Here is a 21,638-nt window from a genome sequence, read left to right on the forward strand (position 1 = left end):
AAGAGAAAATGGTCTCCTTAAATTTTTCATTAAATCAAATAACCAAAGACAATTAACCAAATAAAGCTATGTCACTTTCCCAAAACAACAGAATTGGGGTGAAGGAAAAATGACTCGAATCAAAAGAAAACCATTTATGATGAAAAGTTGCATATTATAACGGAAAATCCATTTAAGCCATTTGAGGCCATGGAAAGAAATACAAAAAGATATGAGAGAGATTTATATGCTTTAACAAGGTGAAATAATTCACAGAAAAATTAAAATTTTGAACTGCAAACATTTATTCTCCATCCCAACCCAGTTGCCGGGCTCTTCGCTCCCACGAGGAAGTTACCTTCCTTTCCTTGATCATCAAAGCCTCTGCACGTTCTCTAGCCTGCTCGCAAGTTTCTGTGGCAACATTGCATTTTTCGGCCTCCCTCTGGTATTGGGAAGCTACTCTTCTTGCTTCTCCAAAGGTGATGTTCATATGGTAGGTGCGCTCCTGCCCAACAGTCTCTTGCAGCTTCATCTCCTCTGTCAACAGGTCCACAAACTGCTTCTCCACCTCCTCCTTCATATCTGGGTCATCTCTTCCACAGCCTATCATCACCATCACCAGAAAATATCATATAAATATAGTTCATCACGATTTCACATGTGAACAAGAAAAATTTCGAAGCTTGCCAAAATATCAATGCTATGGAGCTTCTGGCAAACAAATCACCTCCAAACAACATGGATTTTCATCTAATCAACATTGATGCAGTTAAGAACAATACAGACCATGTCATAGTTAAGAACAAATTTCTGTAGCAATCTTGCAAAATCAAACAAATCTAATAAAAACAATAACCACCAGCATATGGTATTAAAGTAGGTGTACAAGCACATACCCGTTACCCTAAGATCACCTTTATTCTAAGAGTTTTTAGTTAAAACTAACTATGAAGAAAATATCATACATATATTATTGCGAGAGATCGAGAAAGGGCATAAAGCTCATTTGGTGTGTTCATGTTTTAACCCTTCAAACTGCAGCCATTGGGTGTGAAAGTGAAATAATATGCATGCAATTTTCAACCATATGCAAATAAGATAAAAGATACTTCTTTTTTAAAAACCATCATAAAGGCCAAAATCAGGAAATTATCTATCATTTTCCAGTCTTAATCATTGGAAAACATTGGAATGAAGTAATAAGAAATGATATAAAATTTTTAAATCTAGTAGAAGAAATGACTTATGATAGAAAAGACTTGAAAAAGAGAATCCACGTGGACGACCCTGTAAGTACGGGATAAAGGCAAGTATGATGATGGTGATGATGAATCAGTGGAAAACATAAAGATTGCAGTGACAAATGCAAGGAGTAGCATGTATGAAGTTCTTCACTACGGCAAGTTTGTAGGATGAACTCTAACCTGTAACAGAGAGATTGAGCAAGCCTGCAAAAGAAGAAATTAAAATGAGAAGTGTTAGTACAAATGAACTCCCTACCTTACCACAAGATAAAAGCTTAATTCAAAGGGCAATTTGTAACAGGCAGCAAGTCAGAAACCACAATAAAACAATAACAAGAAAGCTCCATATTTTCCAGAAATTTCAAAAGTCAAAATAGTTTCTTGAAAGAAATGATGGAAAAGACAATACACCATAAGATAGAGACAATCCAAGACAACAAGCACAGAAGTAAAAAATTAGGAAAAGAAGAAAAGGAGTAGGGAGGTTTCTAAATTTCATAGTAATTTTAAGCTCAAATAAACGATATGTGAATTTCCAGTTTATGGAATTAACATAGTAATGTTTCTATGTGTGACTTTTCTATGATTGAAATGTACTTCAACAGAAATGGACAGGTTGTCTTTTCAAATAAATAAAGGCCAGAGCATACTCGTACACACAGATGTGAGGGTGGTGGTGGTAAGAAGCATGCACGCACACAATCCTGAAGGTGGGTTAGTGAGAAGAAACCTATGTGGGGGTTGGAGCCTTGGAGGTGTTGTCATTGGGTTGTGAGAAGAAAGGTGTGTGTGTACCAAAAACCGTACCAATTCTCGGGAATTTCTGAGAAAATGTGTTAGCAATTTTGAAGGCTTCACTGCATTGCCTTGTATGCACCATAAACAAAGCAGCATTCCCCATTGTTAGCGAAATTATGGAAGTCTTTTATCAAACTGAATAGTAGTGTGTTGAAGATGAAATATTCAATATGATTCTCAAATTTGAGTCATTTGCTTTTGAATCATACTCATTCAAACTTCTGAATTCAACTGGTTTAGAAGGTAATATTTTAAAAATAATCTAAATTTCAGATATTAAAAAATGGAGAGAGGGACAGAGAGAGAGAGTAGTGAACGAGCAGGAGTGAGAGCGACCAACTTATAATATCAGATCTTGGTAATTTACAAGTAGCTTCCATGAAATAAAGGCATGTGTATAAGATAATAATAGAGAATAAAAGATAAAAAAAGAAAAAAAGAAAAAAAGAAAAAAAAAAAGAAGAGGAGTATATCCCAAAAGGAGAATTCCCTTTAAATTCATTCAATTTCCAGTACCCTTGGCAAGAGAGAGAGAGAGAACAAGTATCCAAAATCAATCAAAATCCTGAGGGTGAAATGGATGCCCTTAATTTCACATACTCATACAAATACAAAGTTTTATCAGATTTAAGATCACGATTAAAGAAAAGAAACAATAACCTAAATTGGCTACTCTGTATCACACAAAAGAGAAGTCAGAATTCAATAATTAGTAAGAAGCATTAGCCACAACCTAAAAACATAAAATGGGTACATTAATTTAGCTCCAATCAACATAAAATCCAACAGAGACAATATTTAACAACCACCCAGAAATAAAGAACCAAATTACAAACATGTGTATATATATATATATAGAATATAGAAAGGGCACATACCGGGAGCGATTGCAAAAAGGGAGAGAGGAGGAGGGCAATCACAAATGCAAGGAGTACAAGAAGGTGAAGTTGCCGGCAACCTCCTGAATCCCTTGTTGAATTTCCAATAGAGAGCAGGACCAGAGACGCAAAAGGCAGAGACCACCGCGAAAACCACCAAACAACACCTCAAACAAGTCCCCGGTCGCCTTGACATCTCTCTCCCTTAACTTTTTTGTTTCAGTGTGGTGGAGTAGTACTAGTATGAACACGATCTGATGCGTTGCTGCTTTAGAATCTCTCTTACCTGGAAGAAGTCGGTGGCTTCTTGGCACTTATGAGGTGTAATCAAATGTCTACCAACCAAAACTCATTCAAAGCATTCAATTCCTCACATACTCGGCCACTGGTTCGACTGTTCTAAAAGTCAAATGTTTCTTCTGTCAAAACGAGTGTGTGTTTGTTTGTTTATTGGATAAAAAATTCGCAAGTATATTTGCATTTTAGAGAGCTAGTTCCTTGTCTGAATAAAGTGTTGTTAATAAGAACGAGGAAAAGGAAACGTGACCGCGTAAACCTCAAGCGATTAATGGTAGGCCCATCATCTCACGGATTTTCTTGGGTTGGGCTTCGCTTTGAGCTCCACTATCTTTTGTTTTTGCTCTTTTGAGTTTGTATTGGGCTTGACCTTGCCCTTTGGGCATTCCTTGTACATACACAAAGTATGAGGTCGAATTTCCTGAACTTTTTATTATTTTTACTTTTTGGATCAGGTATTTTTACACAAAATTCTCCTTAAACTTTTTATCGAAAGGTTCCTCCGGTTCAAGTTTTGTAAAGAAGAACGTGGATTGATGTCACAATCACCAACATGTGACAAATATATTGATTCTGTGACGATTTTACCCTTTCAAGTTTACCACCGAATCCTAGTTTACACGATTATCCATTTTTACCCCCTCCCTCTCTCTCCCCAAACAACCAACCATAATATTGCATAATTGAATGCGTTCACAAGTGAAATATTACTTGCTTTGCTCTGTAATTCCAGTCATTAATGTATAACCCGTGCCACAAACTTTATAAACCAACAGCCAAGCTTATTGTGATTATGACTGGAAGTGTGATCAATCCTTTAACATACATGAACATTGATTGGAAGCAGATAGAACAAAAAATATCGATTCACTTTCTTCAATAAAATTTTTTGTTTGCCTGCCTTTGCTGATGGTAAGAAAACAAATAATAATGATTTCACTTGCACTGTTTTTTTTTTAACGTTACCTTCACAGAACTGGGAACCAAAAGGACTATTACTGTAGAGGAATTGATCAGCTGCTTTTACTTCAGAATAGTGTTTTAGGGCATTATCAAATCTCAGATAATAGCAGTGCAACAAATTCAAAGAAACATGCTAACATATAATATCGCGTGTAAGCTTTGTGACCAAGGAGCATATACGTATTTAAAAAAGAGAAAATTGCCAATATCAATCAATCATTTTCCCTTTCTTCATTCCAACACCAACCATACAAGAAGGTAAATCCATAGAATTCTGCCAAGCAAGCAATGGATAACGATATAAGCAACAATCACCGTTTTTTTCATCCATCATATATTAACACCAGAACCAGTGAATTCTATGACAATGTCGTGCCCTCCCTTTAGAAGCTCACAATATAGTACAGCATTGGTTGGTCTTTTTTGCCTGCTTGTAGAACATCTGTTTCAAGTTTCAACAACCACCAGTAGGTTCTTGTATTAGCAATGAGTAAGTATAGCAATGATCTTTGGCCAACACAAATATGCAGGTATAATAGATGTATGTTGGTGAGAGAATCATGCTAGGACCAAATCACAGGTATGTACCTGTGAAGCTGCACTGAGATCTGAACTCTTGTTGACTAAACTGTCCAGCTTCTCACCACGTTCAAGGACACTGTCAATGGTTTTATGCTGTATCAAAGATAGAAAAATATTATTGTTGATTTATGGGGGAAAAAAAGGGTAGAAAAACATACAACATAAAAGAACAAAATGAGATTGACTGGGTGCAGCAAATAATTGTTCAAATAAGATAATGTCAAGTATAAGCCATATTTCAAACCTCCAAGCAAACTCCTATATTTTTATATATAATTCATCTCATATCCAGTTAAATCTACAAATCTTCATCCGCCATCCACTGGCACGAAAGTATATCATAGTAAAAAGGAAGTCCCATGAAGTTTTCCATGTGTATAGTATAAAGAAGAGAAGAAATGTACATAACACAGAAATCCGGAAATTAATATGGACTGTTTAACATCAACATTTACATATTTCACGTTAGAAGAAGATACACTTCAATGGAGTAACTTTGTCGGTTCATTAATTCATCACATTTGTACAGTATATTTATTAGTTTGTGTATTGAAAAATCATTCTAATAAATTTGATGTATATACTCAATCTAAAATGGGGACAAACTATAGTTTGAAACAACTAGTATTCTCTTCTCTGACCCAGTCTGGTAGGAAATACCATCACCATTGTAGAATTTTGTTTTTTTGATAAGTCATCACAATTGTAGAAATACTGACAGAAATCTCTGAAACAAACCATGTGTGCGTATATTTCAAGGGAAGTAATTCCCAAAAGCTTCCTAGGTTTACCACTTTAATTATTTATTTATTTTAACCACTTTACTTCAATGGAGTACCTTTGTTGGTTCTTCAAATTTGTACAGTAAAGCTGTCATTAGTTTGGGTATTGCAAATTCATTCTAATAAATTTGATGTACATAATCTAATATGGGGGCAAACTATGGTTTGAATCATTTAGTACTCTTCTCTAACACTGCCTAGTAGGGAAAAAGCTATCACCACTGTAGTAATAAACTGACAGAATCTCCAGAACTCTGTGTGTGTTGGTGGGGGGGGGGGGGGGGGGGGACTTCCTAGGTTTACCACTTCAGGTTCATCAAGAAAATCACTAAACCTCCGTGTAGAAGCAAATGAAACGATGGACTTAAAATATATAACCAAGTATTGTCCCACAGAGAGAGAGAGAGAGAGAGAGATGCATTATGAGCAAATATCACATTGCAACACATCAACTGGTCTAATGCTATCAAATCTCCATAAGATCTGGGAGCTGTATTTTCATGTGAGTTCATGCACAAGGACAATAACCAAAGATTTATCTGCTTAAGTCAGAACGTATAATCATAAACTCAATGACATTACCAACAATTGTTTTTAACTAAATTTGCTTCAAAACATATTGATTCAGTTTCTTAAGAATTCCAGTCAGTACATTCCAACAAATTTTTAATTACTATTGAGTCCCTTACAGCCAAACATAGGCTTTCAAGTCACAAACTTATGAGCTATCCGCCAGTAAAAAGAGCATCACAACAAATTTTCTCTCCTTTTTCTCTCTATTGAGATACATTCTTCATCTTTCATAGAAGAATATAACATGTAATGGTGGAAATGATCCATTTTGGCTTGTTATGAGAACTTAAAGCACCTCCATTTTCAACATAAACTGGATAAAAACCAATTTTGAGTTTAAAGCTCTGAGCAAACAATTGATAGCATCACTATAGATTCTAAACATGTATGAATCCACCAGGAGAACTTTTTCAGACAGAAAAGGAAATAGAGGACATACATCAATAATTGTTTAGAGCAGGATACATAAATTCATCATTTTGCTCTAAAGAAGCAACATTCAAATTCTACATCATAAATGCCTATTTACCATAATGCTCCCAGATGACTTCAAAAAAATAAAAATTCCCCAATTAATATCAAATTTTAAATGAAACTCATTAAAACCACCTCATTTGCTCAATACAGTATGGTACTACTGATTTAAAAGTTAGAAAAAAGATAAAAGAAAAGCATATTTGAATAAAAATAGAACATATATAATGTTACAGGAAACTAAAGACATTGACAGCATGGATTTGTGATGGCATAAACAGAAAGAATAAACTAAGATGAAAGAGGAAAATAGTTATAACTCAACACTCACAAGAATAATTTTGGTTTCATCCAACTCCCTCTGAATTTTTAATAATTTGTCAGCCTCAGCGGGATCCTGAAGAGTTGAAAGAGGAAAACAGAATGAAAAAGTGCTTCAGTTCTTCAGCATAAGGTCAAAAACTGAAATGAGAAAGCTTAGACCAGTATGCTCTCTAATGACACTTGACAACACAAAGATGAAGAAAGTTAATTGAATACCTGAAATTTGGTTAGAGCTTCATTTAGATAGGGCCATGGTTGAGTATTATCAGCTTGCACAGTTTTCCATGAATCACCAAAGTTCTTCAGGTACTCATCTAGCACCTGACAAACGGTTGACTTCTAATCAATATAATGATAGTCCTAGTGTTACTGGCAAGTTAAAATTTATAAACAATCGATCTCTCCAGTGGGGGAAAAGCAAGTGCAGAAGTAGCTCTATGTTATACATCTCTCACTCACTGAGGTCAATAATAAATATATGATACCAGAGGAGAAAATGAGTCCATCAAGAATTTAGCATGTGTAGACAACTTGCCACAGCAATTTTCTATTGTACGAGTCTGAAATATCTTCATTAATCTCAGTTTAACTCAACAAACCATTTTCCCTATCACGATTGTCCTTACAAATGGTAATTACACAGTTATACTAAAACAAGAAATAATGATGAATACACATTAAATAATTATCGAAACAAAAGAAACCCTTTAGGTTGCATTAAGATTGAGCGCTTTAAATGAACAGATTTTGAGTTTAATTATTCAATGAGAATAGCATTAATTTAGATTTGATAGATTAGATTTAGGTTTCAAGGAGGTGCATGGATAAATTTGACAGCCATATATGGGTGGATTTGAAATAATAATGTAAAGGAAGTTACTTGAAATTCATTCCAAGGAGAATTCGAGATTTGCAAGGATCCTAATTCGAGGAGAATTCAAGATTTGCAAGGATCCTAATAAGAAAGCTCACCTACCACTTGATCCTCTACTCTATTGTCTCCCTTGGGTTCTCTCTATTCAACTTCAATTATCAACCTCCATATCCATCTGTAATTTGAATCCCAACTCCCTCAATTTCAGATCCATCCATTAAACACATAAATTTTTTATTAACATATTTTGATAGAAACTTAAAATATAGACAGCAGTAGAGCATAGAATCTTAAGCAGAAAAGATTATATATAGATATATATATTCTCACATACTTTAGTTCAACCATTTATGCTATCCTTCGTATTATTATATACCTTTCAATAGAATATTTCACCTTCACTTAAAGGAATATAAACACATTGTTTGACAATTTCTTTTTCAAGTAACCGTAGTAAAAGTGAGATAAGTTATCATTTACGCACCCTCTTCTATCTTGTTACCAGTTTTTTAACTCTTATCCTAGCAACTCAACTCAACAAAAACTTCTCCGAGCAACTTGGTGTCAGTTAGAAAAAGCATATTTCTTCATTCCGCCAAATCAAATATTAACATATATTCCTTGACCCAACCCATATTAGTTTTCTTTTCCTCTTTATTACCATTACCCTTGATATAGATTCACATTGCTCCTCATTGGTATTTGTTACACGTGGTCAAGCATCTTAATCAATTTTTAATCATTTTATCTTCAATTGTTGCTACTTCAACTTTTATACATGCTCTCAAATTTTGAACATAAGATTTAGTTAAAAACTTGTTAAAAGAATAACAGATAAAAAAAATCTATAGCTTTAAGATATAAAGTAGGCAGCACAAGAAGTAAATAGGATACATTCACTCAGATGTTCCTGGTTATACATGCTAAAACTTATATCAAATTGTCAAGAATCCTCTAAAAGTGCATGACTAACTAAAGAAAACAAACAGAATATATGAGATCACTTAATACATGGCATTTGGTATGAGTATGAATTTGCTCCCAGAAAATTGGATACATAAATAGAAGTGGTTTACCTGGTTAAGCAGTGAAAATGCGCTTCGAACAGGGTAGTGATCATCCATAAATCCCAATGCACAAAGTCCATTTCTATTGTAAGAATGCACCTTGTACTCTATGAACAGAAACAAAAACTTTGCAATTCACAAAATTTCTTGCAGAGATATACAAAAATTTAAAACTGATTTCTAGTAAAGGACAATCTTCATGCATCTGACATGATGACTTCATGAATCTGACCAATTCAATTTTCGCCAAAAACAAGGTCAGTCTTTTCTAATTTGAAAACTGTTAATCATAGCACTTCAAAGCCCAATTTTGTCCAATTCAGAAAACCTAAACAAAAGCATCCAAACAAGCTGAAACAAACAATGGGTTCATAGCTCAGTGGTAGAGCATTTGACTGCAGATCAAGAGGTCACCAGTTTGAACCCAGTTGGGCCCTTTAAATGTCAATATTTCTACTTATTAAAAAAACAAAAAACAAACAAAAACATCCAAACTCTAAACAGTAACCAAATTAACAAACCTTTGTCAATAAACATTACACAAACAACAAAGTTTATTCATGATTTACCAGTTGCAAAGTTAGAGGTAATTTGGGCCTAATCAACCCAAATTATTTTCAGATTACATAATTTTCAAATCTGTTTGACTTAGATTAGAAGTTAGAGGTGCCAAGGCTCGAAGCCGGGCTCCCAAAGACAACGGGGAGCAACCCAGCTACGAAGGCATTCGCTCAAATCTGTTTGACTACTTGAAAACATTTTGTTAAATCTCAATATTATCAACTAAAAATCCAAAAAATAGTCCAAGTCCCCATTCAAATTGAAAAAGAACAAAAACCCCCATTTTCCCACATAATTCACTAAAGTCTTTCGATTCTTTCCTTGATTGGTGGAAATCTACTAATTCACAACCGAATTTTCAATCTGAATTTTTCCCAATTTTACTCTAATTAAAGTTCAAAATCATACAAATGCCAATTATCTAAGTTCCTCATCTTCTATTTTACGAATTTGGCCAAATTCCATAAATTAGCAACCGAATCTCTGAATAAAAAATTTTCCTAATCGATTTTGCGTTTCAAATCTAATTCCAAATGCGAATTCTACGAAATTACCAAAGTTTGAGCTTGTTCAATTTTCATCGAGCTTAATCATAACAAAGATTCTAAATAAAATTACCCAACTGATCGTACAATCCATCGTGAATTCAGGTCATAAATATAATAATAATGATAAATGAGTCAACTATTCAAGTCGAGAACATGACAACTATGAGATCCAAGACCCTAATTCAGATTAAAAAAAAAAAAAAAAAAAAAAAAAGGACAGATAAGAAGAGTTGAAGAAAATAGACCTTCGTGTTGAACGGATTGGCGTTGACCGGGTGGGGTCCGTTTAGCGACGGTCCGACCAACGAAGACGATGAACTCCTTCACGCTCGACCTCTGGAAGTAACCGAAATGGCTCACGTCCGACGAGTTCGCAAGTATCACCGGATCCGACCCCTCCGGATGGCATTTCAGAACCAGAAGCGCAGTGATCTTCATCTCTCTCTACAATTCTCTCTCTAGAACTCGCCGATGAATAGAGATGGGAAGGAAGGAAAGCAAAAAGAAATTCGCACTAATGAGTTGATCGGTTTAAGAACATTCAAGTGGTGTATTGCATTCAACTACGCTGGCAAGATTTCAATTCACTGTGATATGAAAATCTATGTTTATTGCAACCGCCTACCTGTCATGCTCAATCTCCAACCATTTGGATCTATCATACTCGTCGGATAGCATCGTCCAAAAATCTCCATATTTGTGTATTAGACCGCCTATAAATGGATAAATTACACTCGCTCCTTTAAATTTACTTTTATTATATACAAATTAAATCTATTTACACGAATCACCTTTCATATTTGACTGCTACGGGCATTAAAGCTGGTTGGCAGGATGGAAAATAAAAAAAATAATAATATTAGTTAGGAGAGTTATATTAAAATTATGTTTGGTACAATGGAAAATAACATAAATGGTAGTATTAATTAAAAGAGAAAATAAAAGAAATGAAAAGATATAATGGTGTTAATTATCATATTTGGTTGATTAATGAAATAAAAAAAGAGAATGGTTTTACCTTAATTCAATTCAAACATTTCTTATTGATGGAACTTGTATAATGGAAACACATAAACAATCTTTCTTTCCAAACACAAAATCTAGATGGCATGGAAAAAATTTATGTAAAAAGAAAAATCTACTACCTTAAATGATACAAACAAAATTTATAAGGTTAAGTGTAAAAAAACTCCTGTAGTACACGTTTTGTGTATAATACATTCTTCAATTTTAAACTTAAGCACTAACCGTCCCTAATTTTCAAATAAGGTGCATATCAGTCTCTGTTTTTCCAAAAAAATGTAAATAATCCCCTCTAATTATTTTTTGATAAAAAAATAAATATGAAAATTCCATATTGTCCAATATTACCCTTTTTTTTCTTTTCAATTTGCCCCATTTTGCGATTTCTCTCTTCCTCTCTCATGTTTAATTTCTTTTTCCTTCTCTCCATCTCTCTCTCTCTCTCTCTCATCTCCCATAGGTGGGCAACACTCAACTTTTCTTTTTTTTTTTTTAAAAATTCACTTTAGCACACATCACATATATATTATATATAATTATATATACACACTAACCATCACATGATTCACATATGTCTCTGTAGCTCGGTGCTTCGGTTTGATCGTCGTGGTTTGGTTGTTATTTGGTTTGATAATTGAAGTTTGACGAACGGTTGGGTCGTTGTATCTGTGTTGTCGCCCGAGAAAGCATGCAGCCGTAGTCCTGCTTGGATGTGGTTTGCCAGTACCTCAACTTCTTTTTCCTCTACAAGTAGGTGACACTATTGTCATCCTCTGCTCACCCGGGCCTGAGCTCGTCGAGCTTATCTTTGGGTGCCAAAGGGCTAGCCTTGTGTGTGTACCCATCATCCCACATGATCCTTAGTTTCCCCAAAACAGCCATCACCACCTTGTTAGAGTTCTCTCAGACAAAGCTCAAAGCTGTCGCAGCAAACAGTGGTTACATCAGACTATATGTGTGGTCGTCCTGCCCACAATGTGTTCCTATGTGCGTTGTTACAAAAGCTAAGATGGATTATCTACGGACGAACTTAAAGAAAATCGAAATGTGGAGAACTCAAAATGAAGATTTTCTTTAACAACCCTTACTTTATTCGGCTACAATATTGTCTGTTTTTTATTCCTTCAGACTAGAGACTTCTAAAGGGGTCACCCATTTTAGTACTATTTCAAACTTTAAAATTCTAATTCATGGCCATCACAGTTTTAAAATGTGGGTGTTGAATCTACATATAACATTTGCCTCTTTCACATTCAGGCAATGTGAGATTGTGCACTTGTAACTCACTCAGTATGGTAACTTATTGATGCCACACGTACACGTATACGCTCACATACACCTATCCACAAAGTCGCCATATTTTCATTGTAAGATGAGTGCAAGGTGTACTTGATTCAGTGTACCTCTGGACAAAAGGTTTTTAGAGAGAGAAATTTAGAGTGAGACAAAACAATTATTTTACATGACCAATATTTTTATATATTATTTTATTCTACAAGGGTATTAAGTTTTGAATAAAGGGGACTTTTACGCTACAAGAGATTTTTTTTTTATTTTTTTTTTTTGGCACTTGATCCAAATTTATATCTTGCGATGGCTGCAGGTCCATGTGGGACCCAACAATCGCGCAATCACAGAGCCACTGATCATTTGATACCCTCCTAAAGCGATTTCATGATTTCATCCCAACCGTTGGCAAGGATGATCACAACCTCTGCTGCCCCCTTAAACAAACGGTATCGTTAAGACGTTTGTTGTTTTAGCTGAACCTCCTCCCGCCAAATATACATGGACAAACATTGCTCCTATAAAAACGGAACAAACATAATATGGCCAAATTTAATGAAAATTCGGGTCAATACTTTTAACAAAGTGAAATCTTAACCAGCTATTAATGCGATAAATGTGTAAGAACTTATCCTCTCTCTCTTCTCTCCTCTCTCTTCCGTTACTGTGCCTTCGATTAGAATTTGTTGATCTTTTTGTTCCGGTGAATTTTGATAGGAAATGTTTGTTTCTTCAATCTAACACATCAACAACATTGAAGTAAGTCCTATTGGGTTTCGTTAATTTTGGTTTTATGTACTAGTAGTATATTCTTTGCTTTTGTTAATGTGAAGCCAAATTTCGGTGTATTTGAAGAAGTTATAGGTATGATCCAGTTTAATCCAAACAGATAGAAAACAATTGAAAATCAATATTGAACATGTTACATTTTGTTTCCATTATTTCCTTATTATTCATTTAATCTATTGTTATAATCTTGAAGACAGGATTAGGAGAAAATGATCAGGCGATTGTTTTTTGTTTTCTTATTGATCCACTCCGTGATAGCACAGAATTCTTCAAAGAAACCACCTGCAAAGAAATGGTTGACTCTAAATGGTAAAAACATTCTTCAATTTTTCTTTTCTTTCATGTTTATATAGTTTCAACTTACAGGATTTGTTTAATAGGCTGAAGAATTAAATTGAAATTACTAAAAAGATAATAAAACATAGTATAAACTAAAACATACTTTAAATTTGTTAAATATATATTGTTCTCATGAAAAAAAGAAGAAAAAAGTATGAGTTGGATCTCTGACTACACTAAGTTACATGTATAAATTAATGTGATGATATATTTAATTTTTCCAATTTAACTGTACGTAGGGGGTGAGCCTGTTGTAATAGCTCGTGGCGGATACTCGGGACTTTTCCCTGATTCCAGCCAGTTTGCATATCGATTTGCGGCATCAACAAGCTTGTCCAATGTGATTGTTTTCTGCGATCTACAAGTTACAAAAGATGGGAATGGTATATGCCAGACAAGTTTAACACTCGAGAATTCAACAACTATAGCACTTGCCTACCCGAAAAGGAAACAAACCTACGATGTGAACGGAAAGGATGTTAGCGGCTGGTTTGCTTTGGATTTTACATCCAGAGAGCTGTTCAAAGATGTATATTGTAAGTCTTTATCATCAATTACACTTCATTTGTTGCAGGCTAGACACTAGCTAATTTATTTTCGCGGTGTTGTTTACTTCTCCTGCAGTGACACAAAACATATACAGTAGATCAAGTTTGTTTGATGGTATGCTGCCTTTGTCCACTGTTCAAGATGCAGCATCACTTAAGGGCCCTCAATTTTGGTTGAATGTTCAGGTACCTCTCTTCTCTCTCTATTTTTTTTTTTTTTTTTTCGTTTTCTGATCCTTTTACTGATGCATGCTCAGCCTGAGAATAAGTATCCACCATAATCTAGTATGAACAAATATTGGTTTTTAATTTCCTTTTATTTATGGATTTTGTGTTCCTTCTGCTGTCAATTGCAGTATGACACTTTCTATACTCAACACAAACTAAGTGTAGCAACATATGTTGAAAGCGCTTTGAGAAGTACTGCTATACATTACATTTCATCTCCCGAGATTGGTTTCTTGAAGGCCATAGGTGGAAAAGTAAATAAAGCCCGGACAAAGCTCATCTTCCGGATCCTAAAGGAAGATGCAGTTGAGCCCACAACCAACCATACATATGGTTCAATAATAAAGGATCTTTCCATGATCAAGTCATTTGCATCAGGAATTCTTGTCCCAAAAGAACAAATATGGCCTGTGGACATCAAATTGTACTTGCAGACTGCCACTAGTCTTGTTGAAGATGCTCATAAAGAAGGTTTAGAAGTCTATGCTTCTACTTTTGCAAATGATATTTTTGCAAGCTACAATTATAGCTACGATCCTACAGCTGAGTACCTGCAGTATATCGATAACTCCCAGTTCTCTGTTGATGGGTTGCTTTCAGATTTCCCTTCCACTGCATCAGAATCCATTGGTGAGACTTTAATTACCATTCTTTCATTATATGTGTCGTGTTCATGTAATCATGTTCCTTGTTCCTTGTTTATCAATGTGCTGTGCAAAACAATGGGATGAAACAATAGATGAATGCAAGAGAAAACAAAACAGTTTAAGAAAAACAATTTGCTATGTTACTGAAGACTCATATCGAAAAGCAAGTCTTAATAAATTAACCATTAAACAAGAATGTTTGTGCATGTCCCTGCTGCAACCATGTTGGAGTCTCTTCTTAATCTCAGGTGCTCTTTTTGATGCAGCATGCATTGCTCAAAACAAGAATGTCACCTTGCCTATCAAAGGTAAGAATTTAATCCTAAAATCTCTTCAAATTCCACTACTTTACAATATAATGTATAGGAAAAAAATCAATATAAAGACTCAAGTTATTCTATCGCATTAAAAATCTTTCTGTTTGCAGGAAGACCTTTGATCATAACCAACAATGGAGCTAGTGGACTATATGCTGGCTGCACAGATCTTGCTTATCAGCAAGCCATAGATGATGGCGCAGACATAATTGATTGCTCAGTTCAAATGTCGAAAGATGGAGTTGCCTTCTGTTTGAATTCAGCAGACCTCGCAAAAGATACTACCGCGCTGAGTACTTTCATGTCAAGATCCACCAAGATTCCTGAAATTCAGAACATCAATGGAATTTTTTCATTTGATCTCACCTGGAAAGAAATTACAACCCTAAAGCGTAAACTTCAAATGAAAAAAGCTTTTCACCTGCGGATTTAGTTCCTTTTAACCTTTAAACATTCCACTTACAATAAACTTTCTCATTTCAGCTCAATTAACAAGTCCTTTACCGAATGAAGGCTTGCAAAGAAGCCCTGCAAACAAGAACAAGGGTAACTTCGTGACTCTTTCAGCATTTTTAGAAATCGCCAAGACAAAGGCAGTTACTGGAATTTTGATCAATATAGAGGTAAGTTACTAACAATTTGAGTTCAACATGAACACAGTACATAGTCATATACATCCTTATATACCACTTTTAACAAACTGAATGCCAAATGTTTACCAATCATCTATACAAGTATGAATTTTTCATCTTCCTGTGAAAGTATAACAAATAAAAAACCATTGTTTCTCAGAATGCTGCCTACCTAGCATCAAAGAAGGGTCTCGGCATAACAGATGTTGTTGCCACTGCCTTGAGCAATGCCACCTTCGACAAACAATCCACTCAGAAAGTTTTGATCCAGTCAGATGACAGTTCAGTGCTGTCCAAATTTAAGAATGTCTCAACTTACCAAAGAGTAATGTCCATTAAAGAGCAAATAAGTGCTGTTACCAGTCAGATAGTGGATGAAATCAAGAAGTATGCCGATGCAGTTACTGTCCAGAGATCCTCCATCATTGCAACTTCTCAATCCTTCACCAAATATAACACAAGTATCGTTGAGAGTATGCATAGAGGCAATGTTTCAGTCTATGTGTCTGTTTTGAGGAATGAATTTATCACTCTCGCGATTGATTTCTTCTCGGATCCTATGGTGGAGCTTGCCACATATTCAGAAATTGGTGTTGATGGGATTGTGACAGAATTCCCAGCAACTGCCACTGCTTATATAAGTAAGAGTCACAATCCTTATAACTGTTTTATGGAGCTTCTCAGGACCTTCAAATCACACATTTTTGTTTACGATTTCTCTAATTATATACGAATGTGTCATGATATTAACATCAACAAAGCATCTAAAGGTTCATTTGACAAACAAATGAGCACAAAACAGACTTACACCAATGTGATCTTCTTTCAATTGTTCTTTTGATGCCCCTAGTGAAATCCTTTGGTTTCTACTGGTTCAAGAATTTAGTGATATTTATATGAAAAAATAATAGTTAATTCTAGTTCCCTACTTATATATACAATGCAGTAATGTTTGAGAAATACTGTAAATAACATGGTGCTATTATTGGTACTGCAGAAAGTCCATGTTCCGACTTGAAAGCCAATTTATCATATTCCATCTTACCAATACAACCAGGTTCTCTGCTCAACTTAGCTCCACCAGAAGTACTGCCACCGGCAGTAGCCCCTGCACCAGCCCTCAATGTCGCGGATGTTGTTGACCCACCTCTTCCTCCTGTTTCCAATGTCTCCCCTCCAGCTCCAACGCCTGCTGCTGCCGGTGAAGGTGCAGGTGCTACACCTGGACCAGCTGAGAAACCAGGTTCAAGCAGTCCCAAGAACATTGCTAATATAGCTCTTTCTCTAGTGGCAATAATGTTGCTTAGTTTACTTTCAATGGGATAGAAATCTTTTTGATCTGTTTACTTCCATTGGGATATTATTGTAACTAATTAGTTTGGCAGGACATGTAGCCTTTATTAATTTAAAAAAAAAAAAAATTTCCTACTCCCTATAAATTTTTTATCTCCACTTTTTAAATCATTTAAGTCATATTAAGAGAGAAACGTATTTGTTAACTTACACTTATTTGTTTTTGTTTTTGAACATGCCAAAGGGAAGAATTTAGACTGTAAATTAGTAGGAAGTTCATGCTTGAATCAAGAAAGGCCTGAAGCTCTAAATAGTTTTAGGAATAAAATTGGACTTCTCTTTGTTTAATTTTGAACATTTTTAGTCTATGTTTCATTACTTCTATTTCGCACTTTGTCAAAGCTATATTATATACAAGCATCAGATTCTCTTTAAAGGTCAGTTACATATGCTTGTCACAAAGAGGGTAAGTCACAAAAAAATCTGTGAATTTTTTTTTTTTTTTTGGTTTTTTGGTTTACACTCAAGATAAATGGCACCAAGTGGCTTACCTATTTGAAGCAACCCTTGGGATTAAAATTTATGAATTTTTACTATCACTATTAATAGGGTGATAACTATTAGCGCTCCAAAATATCTATAACTATTGTCAATAAAATAAAACTCTCAAAAACCCCTTGTTCAGGCGTTAACAGAATATATATATATATATATATATATATATATATATATATATATTTGTAATGCCTTTCACCTCTCTTTTCCTCTCTCTCTCTCTCCTTCTCCCCATCCTTCATCTCAAATCTATGGATTATTATTATTATTATTATTATTATTATTATTATTATTATTATTTTTTTTTTTTTTTTTTTTTTCTGGACAATCTGATTCCTCATCTAACTCTCTGATCTTTTCAAGGTTTAAAGGGCATAACAATGATTTGGCAACCTTTTGCCTCTCATCAAAGAGACTTGCATCTTTCTAAACTTTTGCACTTGCATCTTTGTCAAGTTTAGTCTTTCCACAATTTCACATTTCACGTTCCTTTAATTTATTTAATTGTTTTAAAAATAAAATAAAAGAGAAACAAGTCTTGGTAGAAGAGGACCAAAAAACTATAAAAAATAGAAGTTACAGAGGTTTGAGATGCAAGATGGGGTCAGGAAATATGAAGAGAAAAGTGAGACGTTTTAGTAGAATTCTATTAAAGCTTAAACAAGGATTTTTTGGCATCTTATTTTTTTGAGAATGGTAATGGAGCAAGTGTTATTTTGGAGTGTCAATATCACTACTATTAATATTATAAAACAAATTATATACAAGCATCAGATTCTCTTTAAACCAATCATTAAAAAGCTACATCAATCACCGGCATCAGTGTGGGCAATAGCAGCCTTATTGATTACGGCTTTCTGCGGCGCTAAAGACTGAAGAAGAAAAGAATAAAATAAAAATATAAAGGAATTATTAATATTTCACATTAATAAATTTTATATTTTTTATAATAAATTAATAACTAAGTATAGATTAGTAATTCTGTAACTTTGTCAGAAAGTTGCCTCCAATGGCATTTGAAGGGGCATTTTACTTGCTTTTAATAATTAAGAGAAAGTATTTTGCTTGTTTTTAATAGTTGAGAGGACACATTACTCTCAAAAATAGTTATAACCGGTTACAAAGACATTACCCTTGTGTTTTGTGTATGAAAATATGAAGAATTGAAATTAAGATAGTAATTTGATAATTTTGAATAAATCTACTTTATTAAGAGAAGAGGGAGAAAAATGTGAGAAATCCTCCTCATAAATTTTAATTTATTTCTTTTACTTTTTCTTTCTCTCAAGGCTTAATGTCATGTTTGTTTGGACAAAGATGTCCCCTGCCATCACATAAGGTAACCTTTTAAGCTCTCTTGCTTTGCAAATATTATTATTAGTTCCAGTGATTCAACTTTAGTTCCATAAATTGTACGCTAGTTCACATGGTCCTCTCCTTTCCATGATAAAACCTTTTAAAGCTCTCAACAGGTAAAACAATGTCTTATGCCTTGGCACAATAACACCACCCAATTCAACAATTTCTAACAAAAATCTTATTATACACACACACACACACATATATATAATACTAGGTATACCCCATAATTAACAAAAGGTGACTTCCAGAAATAATACTGCAATAAATTAATAAATATATATTTGGTAAAAATGGGGAGGCTCAGATCTGCCTTTGACCAGTAGAGAAATGTGACCCCGCCATGGCTGCAACACCAGTTGCCTGTGAAAAAAAAAGCATAATACTGCTTTCACAGACCCTCCGGGTCGCCCAGCCAATAAGCGGGCCGGATTCTCAATGCCCGATCTACTCAGAAAAGAATTCTCATCACAGCCTCTTATATATACAGATTGAGTTGGTGATGATGTTGAGGAAGAAGAAGAAGAAGAAGAAGAAGTAGTAGTAGAAGTAGTAGAAGCAGCAGCAGCAGCAGCAGAAGGGTTGGAAATAAGCCAACCCTATTCACAAACACACACACATATATACACACACACACATACAAAGGGCTGTTGATTGTATATTGGAAATGAAATCATCGGCTCTGGATGATCTGGCTTAGAGATCATCGTATACAGAGAGGGGCAACCACCCTTAGAAACGTCCCAATCCCTCCGACCGAGCCTCATTCTATTCCTGAGCACAAACCCTACTTTGGGGCACAACCCTTCTATTTATGCTGTCCTGGTTTAATCATATGCCTTGTTTGACCTTCTCTTTTTGAACATTGAAGTAAGGTGGTTGTGGAACTGCTAAGGGTGTTCTGGACATTTCACCGGATCCCTATAATTGTTTTCCGGTGTTTTTGTTTTTGTCCGGTATTGTAATAGAAAACAGTGAAAATATAAGTTTAGTAAAAATTATTTTATTTTGTACGATATTAAAACATTTTATAAATAGTGACAAAAAGTTGAAACACCAAATTGGTGTTTTTATATATTTTCACTATAACCTCTAGTACATAAGTCAAAAATTCCTGTTAAAAAAACTCTTTAAATGACATTTTAAAAGTAACTATTATATTTTTCAAACTTGTAGCTCACTTAAAAAATAAATTAAAAAAATTCTATTACCAATTTTAGCCGAACCAGGAAAAAAAAATTTTATTATTAGTATCAGCCACCCCATCAACAATTCCTGTATCTGCCCTTGTTTTTGCTTTATAAAAACTTGCAACAAATGAATGTTGCTAAAAATATTTTCAATTACTATTCAAAATACTTAATAATAAAAACATTTATTTTGTTCAAGTTAAAACAAAACATCAAAACCAAGACGCATATCAAACATGCCCTAAGTTAAATAATTAAAAAAATGATTGTCCATTGATAATGTATTCTCCATTCTCAAGTAAATAAAGGATATTTAAGCAATTTAGTTATTTGGTAACTTCATTCATTTTATTTTTTTCTTCTCAAGTAGTAAATGATAAAGGACATTTCTGTTTGTCATGGGATATGTTTTAGGCGTTATGTTTTTTTATCAATATCAAAACAATCGTTTTGTTGTACACATGTAAAAATCAAAACCATGTTTAATAACAAAAATTTGTTTTCGAATAAAAAATTTGATATATTATGAACTATTCTAAATCAATATCAATCGTCCCAAAGATGATATGAGCCAAAATTTGAAGACTAATATCAAAAAAACTATATCATAACACATTCCAAAGGGGTAAAAAGTTGTGGAATTATTCTAGCCTGATTTTGGACACTCCTGATGAAAATTAATGTGGTGCCTGATTTGGAAAACACTGCAACCACCCTTAGAAACATCTCCCATCCCATTGAGCGAACTCTTTCTATTCCTGAGCGCAAACCCTAATTTTGGGCACAACCCATCTATTTATGCTGTCCTGGTTTGATCATACTATGACTCGTTTGACCTTTTTGATTTTAATCAGTAAGGTGTTTTTGACACGGTTGAGGGTATTCTGGACATTTCATTGGAATCTCTATGAATGAAAAGATATAAGCAAATACTCCTTAAAAATGATATAGGGGCACTTGAGCAATTTAATTAGCAGAGTTTAGTAGTATTTGGTAACTTGATTTCATTTATATTTTATTTTCATATCTTGCCAAGCTTTCAAGCACGATCTAAAATCAAATTCAAAATTGTTAAAGACTTTGTAAAACAAACTCCGTGAATGACAGCAATTCCGAAAAATGACAGCTTTCATTTTCAGTTTTCACAACAAACTCCGAAAAATGACAGCAATTCTCATCTTCTTCCAATAGGTAAAACATCCAAATAAAAAGCAAAAGAAAAAGAACTTTCTTTAAAAAGTAAGCATCCACCTATATTGCATCTTAAAAAGGGGTTAGATGATGAAAAAGAAGTGATAACAATTGAAATAATTCATTCCGAAAACACCACTCCAAGCACACGCTTCATATTCCTTCAAGTCAAAAACAGCTTCCTTTTCAAACACCCAACAAGAAGCAGATTACAATGAAACTTTCCTGGTTGGAATACAAAGCCAAGGAGCTCTAGATGAATTGAAGGCGATGATCATTTCAACACTTCAGGA

General features: G+C 34.3%; 3 protein-coding genes and 1 non-coding gene across 4 annotated transcripts; 2 read left to right on the forward strand and 2 right to left on the reverse strand.

Moving 5' to 3' along the window:
- Window positions 1-133: 133 nt before the first annotated feature.
- Window positions 134-3,381, reverse strand: LOC132277651 (uncharacterized). Its single transcript, XM_059779489.1, has 3 exons — window positions 2,903-3,381; window positions 1,407-1,430; window positions 134-585 (listed from the first exon to the last, which is right to left on the reverse strand). Exons 1-3 carry the CDS (start codon window positions 3,096-3,098, stop codon window positions 284-286), a joined length of 522 nt encoding a protein of 173 aa, XP_059635472.1. The 5' UTR covers window positions 3,099-3,381; the 3' UTR covers window positions 134-283.
- A 958-nt stretch (window positions 3,382-4,339) lies between these two features.
- On the reverse strand, window positions 4,340-10,486 carry LOC132277653 (VAMP-like protein YKT61). The gene is made up of 6 exons (XM_059779491.1): window positions 10,193-10,486; window positions 8,848-8,945; window positions 7,114-7,218; window positions 6,905-6,970; window positions 4,751-4,837; window positions 4,340-4,604 (listed from the first exon to the last, which is right to left on the reverse strand). Exons 1-6 carry the CDS (start codon window positions 10,383-10,385, stop codon window positions 4,554-4,556), a joined length of 600 nt encoding a protein of 199 aa, XP_059635474.1. The 5' UTR covers window positions 10,386-10,486; the 3' UTR covers window positions 4,340-4,553.
- On the forward strand, window positions 9,204-9,275 carry TRNAC-GCA (transfer RNA cysteine (anticodon GCA)). The gene has a single exon. It is a non-coding gene; the product is annotated as a tRNA-Cys (tRNA).
- Window positions 10,487-13,255: 2,769 nt separating the features above from the next.
- LOC132280060 (glycerophosphodiester phosphodiesterase GDPDL7-like) lies at window positions 13,256-17,135 on the forward strand. The gene is made up of 9 exons (XM_059782166.1): window positions 13,256-13,355; window positions 13,625-13,921; window positions 14,010-14,119; window positions 14,290-14,791; window positions 15,075-15,116; window positions 15,236-15,517; window positions 15,609-15,748; window positions 15,918-16,398; window positions 16,755-17,135. The coding sequence occupies exons 1-9, from the start codon at window positions 13,256-13,258 to the stop codon at window positions 17,081-17,083; spliced, it is 2,283 nt and encodes a 760-aa protein (XP_059638149.1). The 3' UTR covers window positions 17,084-17,135.
- The last annotated feature ends 4,503 nt before the right edge of the window (window positions 17,136-21,638 follow it).

This window comes from Cornus florida, unplaced genomic scaffold (genome assembly GCF_030987335.1).
Source record: "Cornus florida cultivar Cherokee Brave unplaced genomic scaffold, ASM3098733v1 CherokeeBrave_3.0.0_Hap2_Chr10, whole genome shotgun sequence".
Classification (NCBI taxonomy): domain Eukaryota; kingdom Viridiplantae; phylum Streptophyta; class Magnoliopsida; order Cornales; family Cornaceae; genus Cornus; species Cornus florida.